Below are 15,467 nucleotides of genomic sequence, written 5' to 3' on the forward strand. Positions count from 1 at the left end.
TTCAGGGGTAAAGTCACAAGAAAGTCAAGCCTCCGTGCAGTCAGGCACAGGTCAAGTCTACATTTCTTATTTTAGTGATTTAAATGTTACTGGGACCTTCTGGCTGACAATGTAATGTGCAATTTATTTTTACATCAGTATGTGTGGCCTACTTTGACACACCCTTCCCTATTCTCTCGAACACAGTCGTTGGTTGCTTCATACTTCCTGTCATGTGGGTGTAGTCTCTCCAGACAGTGTTCAACACAGCTGTCAACCACACACGTCTTCCTCTTTCTGGTAAACTGGTAAGTTTGCTTTTATGACAAATTTGTTTTTTGACTCTTATAACCCTCCTCACGTTTTCTTTTTGATATTCTTTTATGATGTTTCAAACAAAGTCTAATAAAAGACAAAGTAATCTGTATTTTACATTATCATCAAACATGTTGTGAAGAACTATATTTTATATCATAGTATCATATCAAGTTAGAGAAGTCTACTATAAAATGTAAAAAATGTCTATATACCAACACCACTGGTTTGCAAATTTATATTTACACAAGGACAAGCTTCTTGTTTTCTGAGAGGAAGTGAATCAACTACTGGCAGACACATTGGACTAGAACCAAGAAAAGTATTTTCAACCTGATTTCTGAATCCCAAAGCTTGTCTTTGTGTAGACTCTCCTCTCAGAACTAACACATCAAAACTTTTCATTTAGATTAAAGAGTGTCTAAAGTCAGGGCGAATCTACGATCGCCATGACGTCGGTTTCATCTGTGTGCAGCTTCAGCATGTCTGGTTCTGTCTTAAGCATTATTCTGTTAACGGCCCATGCTCCAGGTTTGCTGTGGTTGAGCTAGTTCGCATCATTTCATTCATCAACAATTGTTTTGGTAAAAGCACCACTGAAGCATTTTTAATGACCTAATCCTCAGGTCTTAAAGAGAGTCCATATGTGTAAATCTTTAATTATTCCATTAAGATACAGCTTTATTACAGGTGTCTCCAGATAATATCTTGTGAGCTGTAAGAAAAGTGTACATTGTATTCATGGCTGAACACAGTAACGGAACTGTGTCACAAATGTGTTGATTCAAACATTTGCTCATTTCTGAGGCAATAGTTACCAGTGTTGTATTGGACTACATCATGTACTCTAATCTTACAAATGTGTCCTTTGAGCTAGTGTTGTGCACTGTACTTCGTGTCAATTTGAATTAACAAAGACACAAATGTCCAAACATACAAGATCGGTATAGTCTGCTTTCTTATGAGTCACAAAGAGGAAATGTACTGATAACACAACACTTGGTTCTTTTTGACCTTAAATGGTGTTGACACAGAGTGCAGCCCAAGCCTTTTGTGTACAGGAAACGAGTTGTTAGCATGAGCTCTGACAGTGGGTGGACACATATCATTCTTCAAGGACGTTTGATATTTTAACATAACACAAAACAACACAACATAGGGTTTTTATTTTTTGATTAAGCCATTGTGTTGTCAATTGTCAATGTGCATCAACTTCACATTTTCAAATCATAACCAACGCAGCAAATTCCCAATTTCTATTTCTGCAGGTTAGAGTTTTAGTACATCTGATTTGACATACATATGGCTACAGTTAGTGACCTTGTTTAGACATGTTTTACACGTAGGCAGTAGGCTACTTACAGTAGCAGTAATTACAAGATCTGTTGAGATGGATCTTTCTGTGCAGTGTTGACCTGGGTTTTCCTCTATTCAAAACACATCTCAAGGGTGGTCGGTTGATAAGCAGGGTGCCCAATTTTCTAATGGCTTTCATACAAATGTCCATTGACTCTGTGTAAAAGCTTTTTGGACAAAACAATGAGAAGTAAAAATACCATTCCATTAAGATTTGTGTTTCTAGCTCAAACTATCATGCTGATCGGTTGGCTGGCTGGCTATTACTTGTCAGAAACAGGAACAAATAATAAAGAGTGTTGCATAACCATTTCACAGAATAACCAAAGTGACTGGCAGGACAGCACCCTTTGTTGGCAACCTGCCACTGCTCTACTTCACTTCTCTGTATACATACATCAAATGCAATAGCTTGTGATCTTCACAGCTCCATTTTGCTGTTTGTTTGATTTGTGGTCCTCTTGCGATTTAGAATTTGGTTGTGAGTATGCAAGCCTATAAAGACCACATCATTAGCTTTATTTTGTGGGAAAAGGGAGATTAAGGTGAAATGTCAAGGATGGGATTTTTCTCAATGCTTTTTGAGTACATTTTAAGGGATGTGTTAGATCTGGCCAGGCTTCTAGTTTAAAACATTCAAAAATGAATTAGCATTGTCAACAGAATGTGAAGAATTTACAATGTTGACGTTATGTCAAAGACGTCTATGTATTGTGTTGCAGATAGCTACTGAGATAACTACTCTTATAATACTACTTGTACCTGGAGAGGCAATAGTGAGTGACTGTAGCGTCCGTCCAGTCTGTCCTCAGTCCAATGTGAGAGGACCAAGAAGTAGAGCTGCCAGAGGGCTTGTGTGTCACGTTGAAGGTCCAGCGTCCATGTACGTTGAGTTTGTTTTATTGGATTAAATCCAAAGTGGCAAAAACGAGAAAATAATATTTAGTTGTTTCTCTGCAGCCAGTGCAAACTCTCCTGATGGGGGGAGGATGAGATGGAGGTCTCGGTTGTTTTCTCATTTAATGGATTATTAATGAAAGAGAACTCCCTACAGTCCCAGTTAGTGTCACAGTAAACACACAGATGGCTCATGTAAACTATACATGATCATAAGGTGTACATGTTATTATGGTCGACGTTTGGTCAGAGTTTTAGCAGTTGGGTTGAGTTTTGTGTATTCTTGCCCTGCTGTTAGTTAGTGGTCGTTTTTTTTTTTAATAAGTGACGACTGTAAATTTAAACTGTATGGACCCAGTCGTAGAGGTGAAATGCTGATCCCTATTGGTTTGGAGCTTGTGGCCAGATCTTACACATTGCACCTATAAATAAGTATCAACACCAAGGCACCTTAATTGATTTAAGTACACATTTTGAAATACCAAACAATTCTCACTCTGATCTCTTAAATGTTGCTCTAAGAGAAAATTATGTGTCTTTGTTTTTTGTCATCAGGAAATGGATTGGTTACTGTTTCTTCTACTCCTGATGACAGGAAGAAATGGTAAGTTTGGAAAAGTTAGGGTTAGGGTTTTTCTGTAAATTTAATTGAAATGTCTGCAGCCGGATTCCCAGCACAGTAGAATGAATGAGATGTGCAAATCAGCAAAGGACAGAGGAAAGCCAGTGTTTTATACAATGAAGACTGTCGAGTTGCATTATCTTGTCCTGGAACAAAACAGCATCTAGCAGAACATTGTAGGCCATCTTATCTAGTCTGAACTAATATGGTGATTGCTGCATGCAGGCAGTTTATTTTGACTGATTCACTAGTATCAGTGCTCTGAATATCGAATAATGTTGGGGACGTAGGTCTGGTTAATAATAATATCAATTACATTTCTATTAATAAAATCAATAGATCAATAGATGTTGATGATAACAGGATACATAAACTATGTATACTACAACCAATAATATATAGTTAAGATTGAAGGATTTTGGAGTTCTTGACAGCAGAGATAGTCAGTTTTCACTCCAGTACAACATTAAACAGACCAGCAAGACTATACCACAAATATGTATTTACATGACTAAACAAACTAAAAAGAGTGTGTGTTTGTGCTGATTTTGCAGTTTCTTGAGACATAGAGATTGTGTTTTTCTTTGCAGGATTATGTCAACGAGAGGAAGCCTGCTCGAAGTCTGTGATCAACTCCTGTGGGGACTGTATTAAATCCGGGCCATACTGTGTGTGGTGCCAACAGCTGGTGAGACACAGCGTCTATGTAACCATGGGAGTTTACATCAGTGGTCTGTCCAGACTTAATTGACTCAGGTGGCCCAACTGGGACTGAAGTATGTGCGTGGGCACACACACATGTCGGACTAACATTAATCGACCATTTTTGTCTACTTTAAATGTTAACATTATAGTATCTTACTATTCCTTACATCCCTGTGATTTAATTGAAAATATAAATAGATCTACCAATAACAATACAGAGTGGCACTATACAAATCAAAGCTTCCATACTTCATCTGCAAACCAAAATCTTATTCTTATTCAGATTATTTCGCTGGCTAGGCAGTGCACTGGTTTGCTACATGTCAGGTTTAAGACAGAACTGCAGCTATAATAATTTGGTTTGAACTCTGACCGGACAGATTGGCAATCATCTCCAGGGAGACCCCCCAGCAGCCAGTATTAATGCCAGACTGGGAACAGCATATTTTCTTCCTGCTAATGTTGGAGGCTGCTGTGACATTAAGTGTAAGGTCTCCACAGGGACACCAGTCATATCATGCCTGTTATTTTCCTGCCGGTGCACCGCCCATTGGGTTGTTTGGCTCCATGACATGACGACATGTTTACAGAGATGGCAGAGACTTTTCCTTGAATGAAATCTCCAATTTCAAACTACATGGCAGTTATTGATGAGTTGATAGATTCTCACACTTATAACTAAAACGTATATTTTAACTCAACTACGACACCGACCGCAGTCTTTTAACATACTTGACCTTTGCTTGGTTTTACATTTTAAGAACTATATTTTGGCAGTTGCTCTTATTTCTTTCTCCATTATTTATTTTGTTGAGCTAAATCAACGGTATACACTGTACCCTTCCAGCCCAATATCATGGCTGTTTGTAAAATAGTCACAAAATACAATCTATTGGTTTTGTGTAGAGCAACACAAGTTGTCCTTTTGTGTGCGTTGCTCAGCACAAAAACAATAGCAATAGAAAGTTAATCAGGATACTTTTTCGTGGTGGAAACTCAAATTTAACTCATCCATGTGACAATGCGGCGGTCAGAGCTTGTGATGTAGTAATCAATAAGAAAGACTACTTATGGTGGGGGGGTCAAACAAAAACAGGTCACAGGGCTTTGAGACTGCGTTTCCCAAAGTTATGTTTTGGAGTGACGCATTTGTGATGGTTTTCCTAAACCTAACGTTCGTTTTGTTTCCTAAACCTAACCCATAGTTATTTTAAGCCCAACATGTTTGTTGCGTAATGTCGTCCTGCTGACAGAAAAGGAAGTTGTGCAGAGCAACCCTAATGCTCAGGATGAAAACTTTTTCACAAAAATAATATTTCACAAACTGCCGAGAGACTGTAATGACTCTTCCCTCTATACACACTTCACAGCATACTATGAATTCTCCAATTGGTGGTCGGAACCATTATTTATCTCAATAAAGAGGGAACAACTTTCTCAAACAGATATACTGTTTTCATTTACTGAAGACCAATATTTGTAATTATAAAAACTCACTGCAAGTGTGTCAAAAGCCTGAACAACAATCCTACGAGACTTAAGACAGGTTTTAACTCAAAGCCTCTCTCTGTCGCTCTCTTTTTCTTTCCCACAGTGTGACACACAGAGAAAATATTGAAACTCTGTTCTAAAGCTTACCCTACGACAATCGAAAGAAGCTACGTAAAAATCGAAACTTCTCAAAGTAGTTTACTATGGCAATACCATAGCAGTGCTAAGATATAGCCTATCTTACCATCGAAAACACCGCGCCGACCTGAAGAAGCCTGCAAAGCTCAAAGGTGTCCTCTAGGTGCTCTTTAGGGTTGAAAATGTGATAAAATGTCCTCTACGGTGCCCTTCCAATGGGGAAAAAAGGGTCGATCCCATATAGGCTCCCCCACTGCATGCAACTATGTGCCCCTCAGACAGCCTGAGTTCGCCATTGCTTGTGAGTTTAACTTGGTTACGCCGCAGCAACACTCACTGTTTTGAGTAGCTGGACCCTGGCCTGGTGTCCTCTTGTTTCCCTAACTGTGCCGCTCAGTGTTGGATTCAGTTAATTTAGGTTATCAAACAGAAACTAAATCAAAATACTAGTGGATTCTCAAACCATGTCAGTGGGCATTAGTATAAATGATCTCTCCAGAGCTTCTTCATGACAATCAGGTAAAATGTTACAATGAATGCTTCACACTACAATCTAAAGTTACAGAAGAACTTAAAATGAAAACAGTGTTAAATTAAAGTGTTCAAGTAACAGCAAATGGCACTACTGTTTTGTTAACTTTCATGTAAGTCCAAATACAATCAGCAGGACACTGCAGGGAGTTGAACCCCATCCCAGTAAACTGACAGTCTGTTATGTTACAAACACTGAAGCACATTCACGCACATTCATTTCCTTAATGATCTTTAAAGGCTTACATTTATGATTGTATCGGATGTACACTCAAAACATTTGAGGCTTAAGACCTGGCAACATGATCTTGCTATGCTGCTGGTCTAACCAGGAAATATCTCACTCGTGCACTCAGTGTATGATGGTCACAGAAATGCATGGCCAGAGTCCTGCTAGTACCCTCGACGTGCGTGAAGTTGCGAGGGCCCGATCAATGCTGCTCGCAGCTTTAATTATTATTCTTATTCTTAGTGTTTCGTCGCAAAAAGGAGGTGCTTGGGATACTGGGAAAATGTCGAAATTTGGCACGCAAGCCAGAATTTGCGAAAATTGCAGTCTGATTGGGGTGTCCAACTGCGGTATGAAGTATTGGCTCCATAGTGCCCCCTGTTGAGTAGCCCCAACATTGGGTTTCACCTAGCTGTATGAAATTTGGTAGGTATGTGTAACAAGATGGGACGTACAAAAAAATCCTCTTGGAGTTATTCACTAAACCAAACAGCAAGTCGGCCATTTTGAATTTTATGATGTTTTTGGACCATTTCAAGGCACCGTACTTTAACAAACTCCTCCCAGAGATTTGACCCGATTGACTTCAGATTCGGTCAGTATGCTCTTGAGACCTTGGCAGTGAAAAGTTACTCAAAGATCAAAAAGTTATCGAACTATGTGTCCGTGGGGTGGCGTCAAAAAACACCATTCGCCATGAAACAGGAAGTTGTTGTAACTTGGCCATACATTGTCTAATCTGCTCCAAATCTCTCATATGTTATAACATCCTGACCCGGAACACATCTAAATGACAATTTAGAATCATAGTATTAGCGCCACCTAGTGGCAACTGGAAGTTTACAATTGTGTACTTTGACATCCTACTCCTCACAGATTAATCAGATCCCTCTCATTTTTTGTCAGAAAAGCCTTAAGACCTTGATAATGCTTCATTTTGAAGATTATAAGAATGTGTTAAAGGGCGGCGACGTGGCGGCTCGGCAAATTTCGATCCTTCGGCGTGAACAAATAAACTGATCTTTTCCAGATTTCACGTTTGATTAGACTCCAGTCCTGAAGACATCTGGAGGCCAATTATGTATAATAGTCATAGCGCCACCTACTGGTAACAGTCAGTTAAAGTCTTTATACTTTGGCTTGTTTCTCTTAGTAGATAAATCAGATCAACATCAAATTAGTTCCACACAAATATAAGAAGTTCATAATGCCAGTTCATGATGTTTCATCAAACGCTGTTGCCGTGGCGACGCAGTCTTCGCCATGAAAAAAAAAGGTGCTTTTGAGAGGCTAAAAATGCTCGAAACATAAGCAAACTTGGCATACATATTTAAAGTCAAAATTGTAGTTACATATTATGCTTTTAATGCTTCAGAGTGGCAAGTTGGCTCGATAGCGCACCCTACAAAATTTCGACGAAGCAGCCTTCGCAGTACATTTGACCAAGATGTATGACAATTTCCAGGTGCTGTACTTTAATGAACTCCTCCTAGGGAATTAATCAGATCAACTTAGAATTTGGTTTAATCAATCTAAAGACCATAGTGATTCAAATTTACTTAAAGCTTGAGGTTTCATCGAACAACGTGGACGTGGTGTGGCAGCCATTTTACATGGTTCGCCATCATCCATCAAGCTGTTGTAACTCAACTGTACTTTGTCAAAACTGTCCCAAACTTGACGTGTTTGTCATGACTTTAGGACTTCTGCATGCCAATTTTAACTCAGTCATAGCGCCACCTACTGGCAACCACGGACGTAAGCAGGATTCTATAATTACAGTGGCCCAAACACTGAACTTATTGAAAGGGTTCGTGGGCACACCACCAGAAAAATACTTCTCTGATCTAAATGTGTGCAGCCTAGGATGTTTGGAGAGCATAAATTGGATAAAAAAGGTTTCTAATTCCCGCTTGTAAGTGGAGTTTTCATTAATAGTAAATGTAATTGTTTTTGTTTGTTTTGGAACAGGCCGTAATGTAAAGTAATTTCATAGAATGTGAAGTTTGTTTAATAAAATCAAACTGCACCCAGATAAATTTGAATGATAGATTATTCTACATTGGCTCACCTTTTGGCTTAAACTTAATTATTTACAAAATGTTTTTTTTTCCACATGGAACTATACATTCTCCTATTTCTCCTTGACGCTTCCAGCTTTGAGTCTCTCAGCAGTGATTGTCAGAGCTACCTGCACAAACAAATTACCTGCATTTACTTTGACAGTCTGTTATATTACTAACACTGAAGACACATTCAGTTTTTTGTCAATTTTTACAGAATTACAGTTATGATTGTATTCGGAGGTACACTCAAAACATTCGAGGCTTAACTGGCAAAATGACCTGACTACGCCATTAGTCGACACAGGAAATACCGTTTAACTCGTGCACTCAGTGAATGACGGTCACAGAAATATATGGCCGCATCAACCACAGTCTTGCCTGTAACCTCGACGAGCGTGAAGATGCGAGGGCCCGATCAATGCTGCTTGCAGCTTTAATTTGAATATGGCTTTTACTTGAGAATTTATAGTGTACAGCACCTTTCAAATTAATCTTTAAAAAGTTTAAGTTCATAACTTATTTCTAAAACCATACAAATAACAATATTATATGCAGACATAGATGAGTGAACTAAGTCAATCTTAAGTAGAGGAGATAATTCTTGTCATTTTTGAGTTTTATTGCATTCCCTTTGTACAGAATTTCACCAAAGCAGGTGAGCAGGATGCAGTACGCTGTGACACCCAAGCTCAGCTGATAAGGAGGGGCTGCAAGAGGGAAGAAATCATCTCCCCAAAGAACATTCAAACAATTGTCAAGGAAGATCCTCTGTCCGCGTCATTCGACCAACAGGAGCCTGTCCAGCTGAGTCCACAGAAGATTAGTCTGAGACTGCGATCTGGTTAGTGAAATCAGTTAATGCTCAACTTTGACTGGAGCAATGCAGTGTTTGGAGTAAAACCAGAACAGTTACCTGTGAGCTCCAGGGCCATTATTTGGATCTGTGCAGGACTGGGCTGGGCAAATAAAAAAAAACACAGAAAAGTCAGGAATTCTAAAAACTTGCTTTGATTATTGTGTTATAATACCATCTACCATCATATTTGATTTGAGAATTGTATAAAGGTACTGTCACTGAACTTTAAATATGCATACTGTACATGAGCAGGTTAGTATTTGTTGTTTTTGTTTCTCTTCTCTGTGTTACAGGGCTTCCTACCACATTCAGTGTTTCTTTTAAAAGAGCTAAGGGTTATCCAGTCGATCTCTACTATCTGATGGACCTGTCTTACTCCATGAAAGATGACTTGGAAAATGTCAAAAAACTGGGACAACGTCTTTTTGCTGCTCTGAAGAAAATCACAGAATATGCTCAAATAGGTAATTTGATTATAATCTAATTCTGACAACTTGAATCATCTAAAATACTAATACCTATTATTTGAAAACACTTTATAATAAAGCCACAACTTACAGTGTACTTATCTCCAGTAGACAAAAATGCTTCCTTGATCAGATGGAGCCGTGATTACCAATACTTCCTCCTTATCTCCACAAACGTGAACCTCTGAATTTTTGTAACTTGGCGCTCGTAATCACGTGACTGTCACAAATAGTCCCCTGAATAAAGCACTATTTACATGTCTAGGGATTGTAAAAAGGTCAATTCACTTTTAGATGCTTTAGAAATAGGAGGTCTTCAAAATCTTTAAATATTTTGCAGGCAAATCAAATTGTTTACAGGATATTGTATTACATGATTTTATTTAAGTGTGTAAATTTCTTAATGCATCTCAATGATCAATGGTTTGCTGAACCTGTGCTACCTTATAAAGAAATAAAATAATAGCCGTTTCTATAACTACAGGGTTTGGTGCCTTTGTTGATAAGACCGTCCTTCCTTACACTAACACCAACAAGGAGAAACTGCTGAAGCCATGTGATGAGAATGACCAGCAGTGCCAGGCTGCCTTTGGCTACAGACATGTGCTTCGAATGACAGCAAGGGAAGATGAGTTCAAAAGCAAAGTGACAGAGCAGTTCATTTCTGGGAACTTGGACTCTCCAGAAGGCAGTCTCGATGCCATGATGCAGGCTGCCGTATGTGGGGTAAGGACTCAACCAAATAGATAACTACAGTATGTACTGTTTATTATTTAAAAAAAACAAATTAAACCTTCTGTTTGGGCCCATTCAAGTAGCAGTACAACAGTGACATCTATTCAAATGTCACACAGACTATGCCTTTTAACGGGTTGTATAGCTTGAAGGCCATAGAGCCACAGTTGCAACTGACTTCTGTTGGACAGAAAACTGGGCCAGCAAATTTCATTGTCAAGACGTAACAATATTTTTTCTGTGGTCTGACACCTTTTGGTTAAAAGGAAGTTTCCATTTTGTCTGATGTCAGAATGAAGTGGTTGATTCCGTTCAAATTATCTTTGGTGTGTTTGGGCTGGTGTAGAGGCTCTCAATCATACTCAGACTGAACAAACGGACCAAGACCGCCTGAAAAAGAAGATATCACTTGGTGGTGCAGTTTGTATTCCTGTTTAGCTTGTGATAACAACATTCATTTTCTTGAGACAACCAAATAATAAACTTTTTATCGTGAGCTAAAGGCTTTAAAAAATATAAATGCTATCACAACCATTCTTGGCTTCCATATTATTCATACTAAATACACAATCTTTCCCTAGCCTTAACCAAGTGTTGTGACAGCCTAAACATAACCCAATTCTATAGATACAGACACTGAAACTGTAGTAATATTAGTGGCAGAATGTCAATATACGGTCAAAAGATGATTTTCACTGTGTATTTTTGCTGTGAATGAGAGACATGGAATCTCTAAAAGAGATGTAGCCGACACACGGTAAAGCCTCGCCGCAGCTCACGCAGGCACTGTGCTGCTCTAACCTGTCAGGCTGGTCTCATCCAGCATTCGTGGCTGTACCTAAGAATGCACCGGAATCCCACAAAATCATTTAATATGTTACCCATGTTATCATGAATGAGGAACTTTAAAGACCGCAAAAGCCCAGGGTGGTAGGGAAGGTGTATGGGTCCAACAAAAAGCGATCCCGCTCTTCGTTCCTCATGTGAAACGAGAAGGCAACGATGACTTATTTGTCACCTAATTTGAATACTTCAGTAACTTCCGTCATTATTAAAAACCAAACAATGATCTTTCTTAAACCTAACTAAGTAGTTTTGTTGCCTAATGTCATGCATATATGGAAAGAAGGATTTTTCAGCAGTAGCATCTAATGTCTGTCCGGGGGAAATCAATGACACGGCTCACAATGTTGAACAACATTCAAGGCTTGAACTGATTATTGTTGATTAGCATAGCAAAATCACCAGAGGCCCTACGATAAGATATTACCCAAGTCACGAAAAGATATTATTGCGATTTTATACCTTTTTGCGATATACTGAGTATTGCAATATCCAACATTGTGACATATTGCGATTTATTATCTATTTACATTTGCAAATTATGCTGTTTATCAACATCTGTTTTATCTAATTATATAAAGTTTTCATTCGGTTCACCTCATTTTAGTCAAATTGTAATAGGCCTATAGCCAATAATCTATAATATTATAATCATCAACTAATTTACTTTACTTTGTTTAAGTGATCTATAGGGGTGATTTTCATGAAACCAATTCAAATGATTTGGAAAATTGTATTTCAATTGATAAAAAAATCCAGCATTAGTAGTTTTAATGATGTATTATAATCTGCTTAGAGCTAATATTAGGAAGATAAACAGCTCATAATTGATCTCTAATATATATTTATGTTGCTGTGAAAACATGGATTTATTGAAGTTTCTGACTACCTTTTTCCTATGCTGGATCGATTTCTACCTTAACCCCTACAAAATATTATAGTTCCAGTTGAACGGTGAATTTTGATAATTTCCACATCCACTCTACCTTGCGGCATTTTCACTTCAGCACCCAAATATTTTCATTTATCCAGAGCATCTAGATGCGACTAGATTTTTTGGTCTTGAGAGGAGGATCAGAATCAGAATCCTTTATTGCCAAGTACGTTACACATACAAGGAATTTGACTTGGTGAATGGTGCATAACAATAAAAATGAACACAGTGCAATAATTGAGACATAATTTCATACCTGCAAACTCATAAAAGGTGACAAGTCCAAACACCTGTGGGGGGGAGGATTTTATTTTAAATATGAGCTTTAAAATGTAACATTCTGATGTACTCTGAGAATAAAATTAAGTGATAAGACAATATTTACCATAAGCAAAAAAAATAATTATTATTCAGTTATTAATCAGTATTTCAGCTCTAGTTGAACAGCTGGCTAGTTAGCTTCATCTTTTTTTCAATCAATATTATTATTAACCTTTATTTAGACAAAATCCATTGAGACTGAGGTCTCATTTTCAAAAGTTTTAGTCATAAAAAAAAACAGATAGCAAGAGTAGCGAAAACCATCGCCTGTACAAAATAAAGTGATTCGTTTTCATTGAACCCTGTTACTGTATGACTTAATATGAACTTCCACTGTTACTGTAAAGCTGTTAGAATTGTGGCCTATCTTCTATTTGCAATAAATATGCATTCAATCCAGTTCAATTATTTAAATTAAAATGATAATCTACTCTGGCTACAGTAGTTTATCAAGAGTAAAATAGTAGCTGTAATCTATACACACCTTTGCATTAGTAACCCGCTGAAATGAAGGTACAGGCACCTTAACCCTCTCTCATTACTTCAGGGTTCTTGAGAGCAACGTGGGACTGTTGGGACTGTTAGTACACTGGCTGTGGTCATTACAGTGAACAGTGTGTACAGTGTGATGAGAGGGCATGTGAGCCTGTGTTGCTGTACTTTATCTCATTGGAGCAGAGGCTGCATTTAGCATACCCTGCCTTATCAATGTATTTAAAATTCTGTGACAGCAGGAAGCTGTACTGCTCTTCCTTCACGTCTGTTTAGACCTTTATCCAGGCCCAGCTCCACTTACATCTCAGCCCTGCGTCAAGCTGCGCTACACAAACAGCCTCCTCTTCCTTAAGCTCTTTGTGTTATGATGTGGTGTGTTCACTGACCCAAATGCAGACACAGGACAGCAGAGTTCTTTCTCAATCCAGGATTCTTTAATTCTCTCAGTCAGGGAAAAAAAACAGGAAATAGATAAAGTCAATACGGAGGCGCGTTCACGCGGTCCGCACGGGTCCAAGCCAGAAAGTGGCTAATCCCTCGGAGCGGCAGACGAAGCCGACAGTCACGTCAACACGGAGGCGCGTCCTCGCGCTCTGCTCGGATCCTAGCCGGAAAGTGGCTAATCCGCGTCCGCGGCTGGCAGGCAGGCTGGATCGACTGTGTGATACCCGAGGCTCGACACAGGATCGCCAAGACTTCACAGCTGATCTCCAAGGAACGAACTGGAAGGCTTCTTCGTACAGGTGAAAACCCGAGGCTCGAAACTGGACGGCAGGTAAGTTGAAAACACACGGAGGGGTTCAGAGGACTGGAGTGTACGGGCTTGGGAAGAGACACATGGAAAACAGGGTGGATTGTCATGGATTGCAGGAGCTTGAGCTTGACCATGACCAGGTTGAAAACGGAGACGATGGGGAATGGGCCAATGTATCTGGGGGACAGTTTCCTGGATTCTGTGCGTAGGGGTATGTTTTTGGTGGAAAGCCAGACCTGTTGGCCGGGAAGATAGGTGGGGGAGGGTGTGCGGCGGCGATCAGCCAGGCGCTTGTTTCGTTCGGAAGAATGAAGTATGGCGGCACGAGTCTCTCTCCAGACTCTCCTGCATCGGCGATGGTTGCTTTGGACAGACGGGACGGAAATCTCAACCTCTTGGCTGGGTAGAAGGGGAGGTTGGTAGCCAATGGAGGCCTCGAAAGGGGAGAGACCCGTTGCCGTGGAGGTATGGCTGTTGTGTGCATACTATATCCAGGCCAGGTGAAGACTCCAGGAAGACGGATTTGCCACCGCTACGCATCGGAGCATGGCTTCTAGCTCCTGGTTAAGCCTCTCTGTCTGCCCATTGGTCTGGGGGTGAAAGCCGGAGGAGAGGCTAGCGGTGGCACCGAGGCTGCGGCAGAACGCCTTCCAAACTAGGGAGGAGAACTGAGGACCCCGATCGGAAACAATGTCCACAGGGATTCCGCGGAGCTTGAAGACACGTTGAACCAACAATTCTGCGGTCTCGCGGGCTGACAGGAGCTTGGGAAGGGGAATAAAGTGAGCCGCCTTGGAAAATCGGTCCACGATGGTCAGGATGACTGTGTTGCTCTCGGAGGGGGGAAATCCGGTGACGAAGTCCAATGCCATATGCGACCAAGGCCTGTGGGGAACAGGCAGAGATCGTAATAGTCCGACAGGGGATCTGTGTGAGGCCTTGTTGCGCGCACAGGTGGTACAGGCTAGGACGTAAGCTCGAGTGTCATTGTCCAAAGATGGCCACCAGAAGGAGCGCCGGAGCCAGTTGATTGTACGTCTTATCCCAGGGTGGCCGGAGAGTCGGGAGTCATGGTCCCATTGTAGGACATGGGAACGGACGGAAAGGGGAACGAACAGGCGCACAGGAGGACCACCTCCTGGGTCCGGCTGGGTCTGCTGAGCCTCCCGCACTGCAGACTCTATCTCCCAGGTGAGAACCCCTAGGACACAGGTGGGTGGAACAATCGTGTCTAGAGCTGGGTCTACCTCGTCTGGGGAAAACTGATGAGAGAGGGCGTCGGGTTTGATGTTCTTACTTCCTGGGCGGTAGGTGATGGTGAAGTTGAAACGGGCAAAGAACAGAGCCCAACGGTCTTGGCATGAGTTCAGTTACTGGGCAGAATGGAAGTATTCGAGATTTCGGTGGTCGGTCCACACAATGAACGGGTGGACTGACCCCTCCAACCAATTTCTCCATTCCTCCAGAGCCAGCTTGACGGCCAGTAACTCCCGGTTGCCCACATCATAGTTCCGCTCGGCCGGGGAAAGGCGGCGTGAGAAAAAAGCGCACGGGCGGAGCTTAGAGTCAGTGGTTGAGCGTTGTGATAACACTGCTCCTACTCCGGTGTCGGAAGTGTCCACCTCGACCACGAACTGGCGGCTTTCGTCTGGCTGTACTAGGATGTGAGCTGATGTGAATTGTTCCTTGAGGGCGTTACACGCCCGGTTGGCCTCGGGGGACCAGGAAAAATC

At 40.8% G+C, this 15,467-nt stretch overlaps 1 protein-coding gene across 1 annotated transcript in view; it reads left to right on the forward strand.

Moving 5' to 3' along the window:
- Positions 1–213: 213 nt before the first annotated feature.
- The window catches only part of itgb2 (integrin, beta 2), a 35,748-nt gene continuing 20,494 nt past the window's right edge, over positions 214–15,467 (forward strand). The window contains exons 1-6 of the mRNA XM_031869965.1: positions 214–287; positions 3,103–3,151; positions 3,760–3,857; positions 8,969–9,170; positions 9,479–9,649; positions 10,137–10,378. Of these exons, the coding sequence (XP_031725825.1) occupies positions 3,106–3,151; positions 3,760–3,857; positions 8,969–9,170; positions 9,479–9,649; positions 10,137–10,378 (759 nt within the window). The 5' untranslated portion in view covers positions 214–287; positions 3,103–3,105. The remainder of the gene's footprint in view (positions 288–3,102; positions 3,152–3,759; positions 3,858–8,968; positions 9,171–9,478; positions 9,650–10,136; positions 10,379–15,467) is intronic.

This window comes from Anarrhichthys ocellatus, unplaced genomic scaffold (assembly GCF_004355925.1).
Source record: "Anarrhichthys ocellatus isolate YVR2014 unplaced genomic scaffold, GSC_Weel_1.0 scaffold50, whole genome shotgun sequence".
NCBI lineage: Eukaryota > Metazoa > Chordata > Actinopteri > Perciformes > Anarhichadidae > Anarrhichthys > Anarrhichthys ocellatus.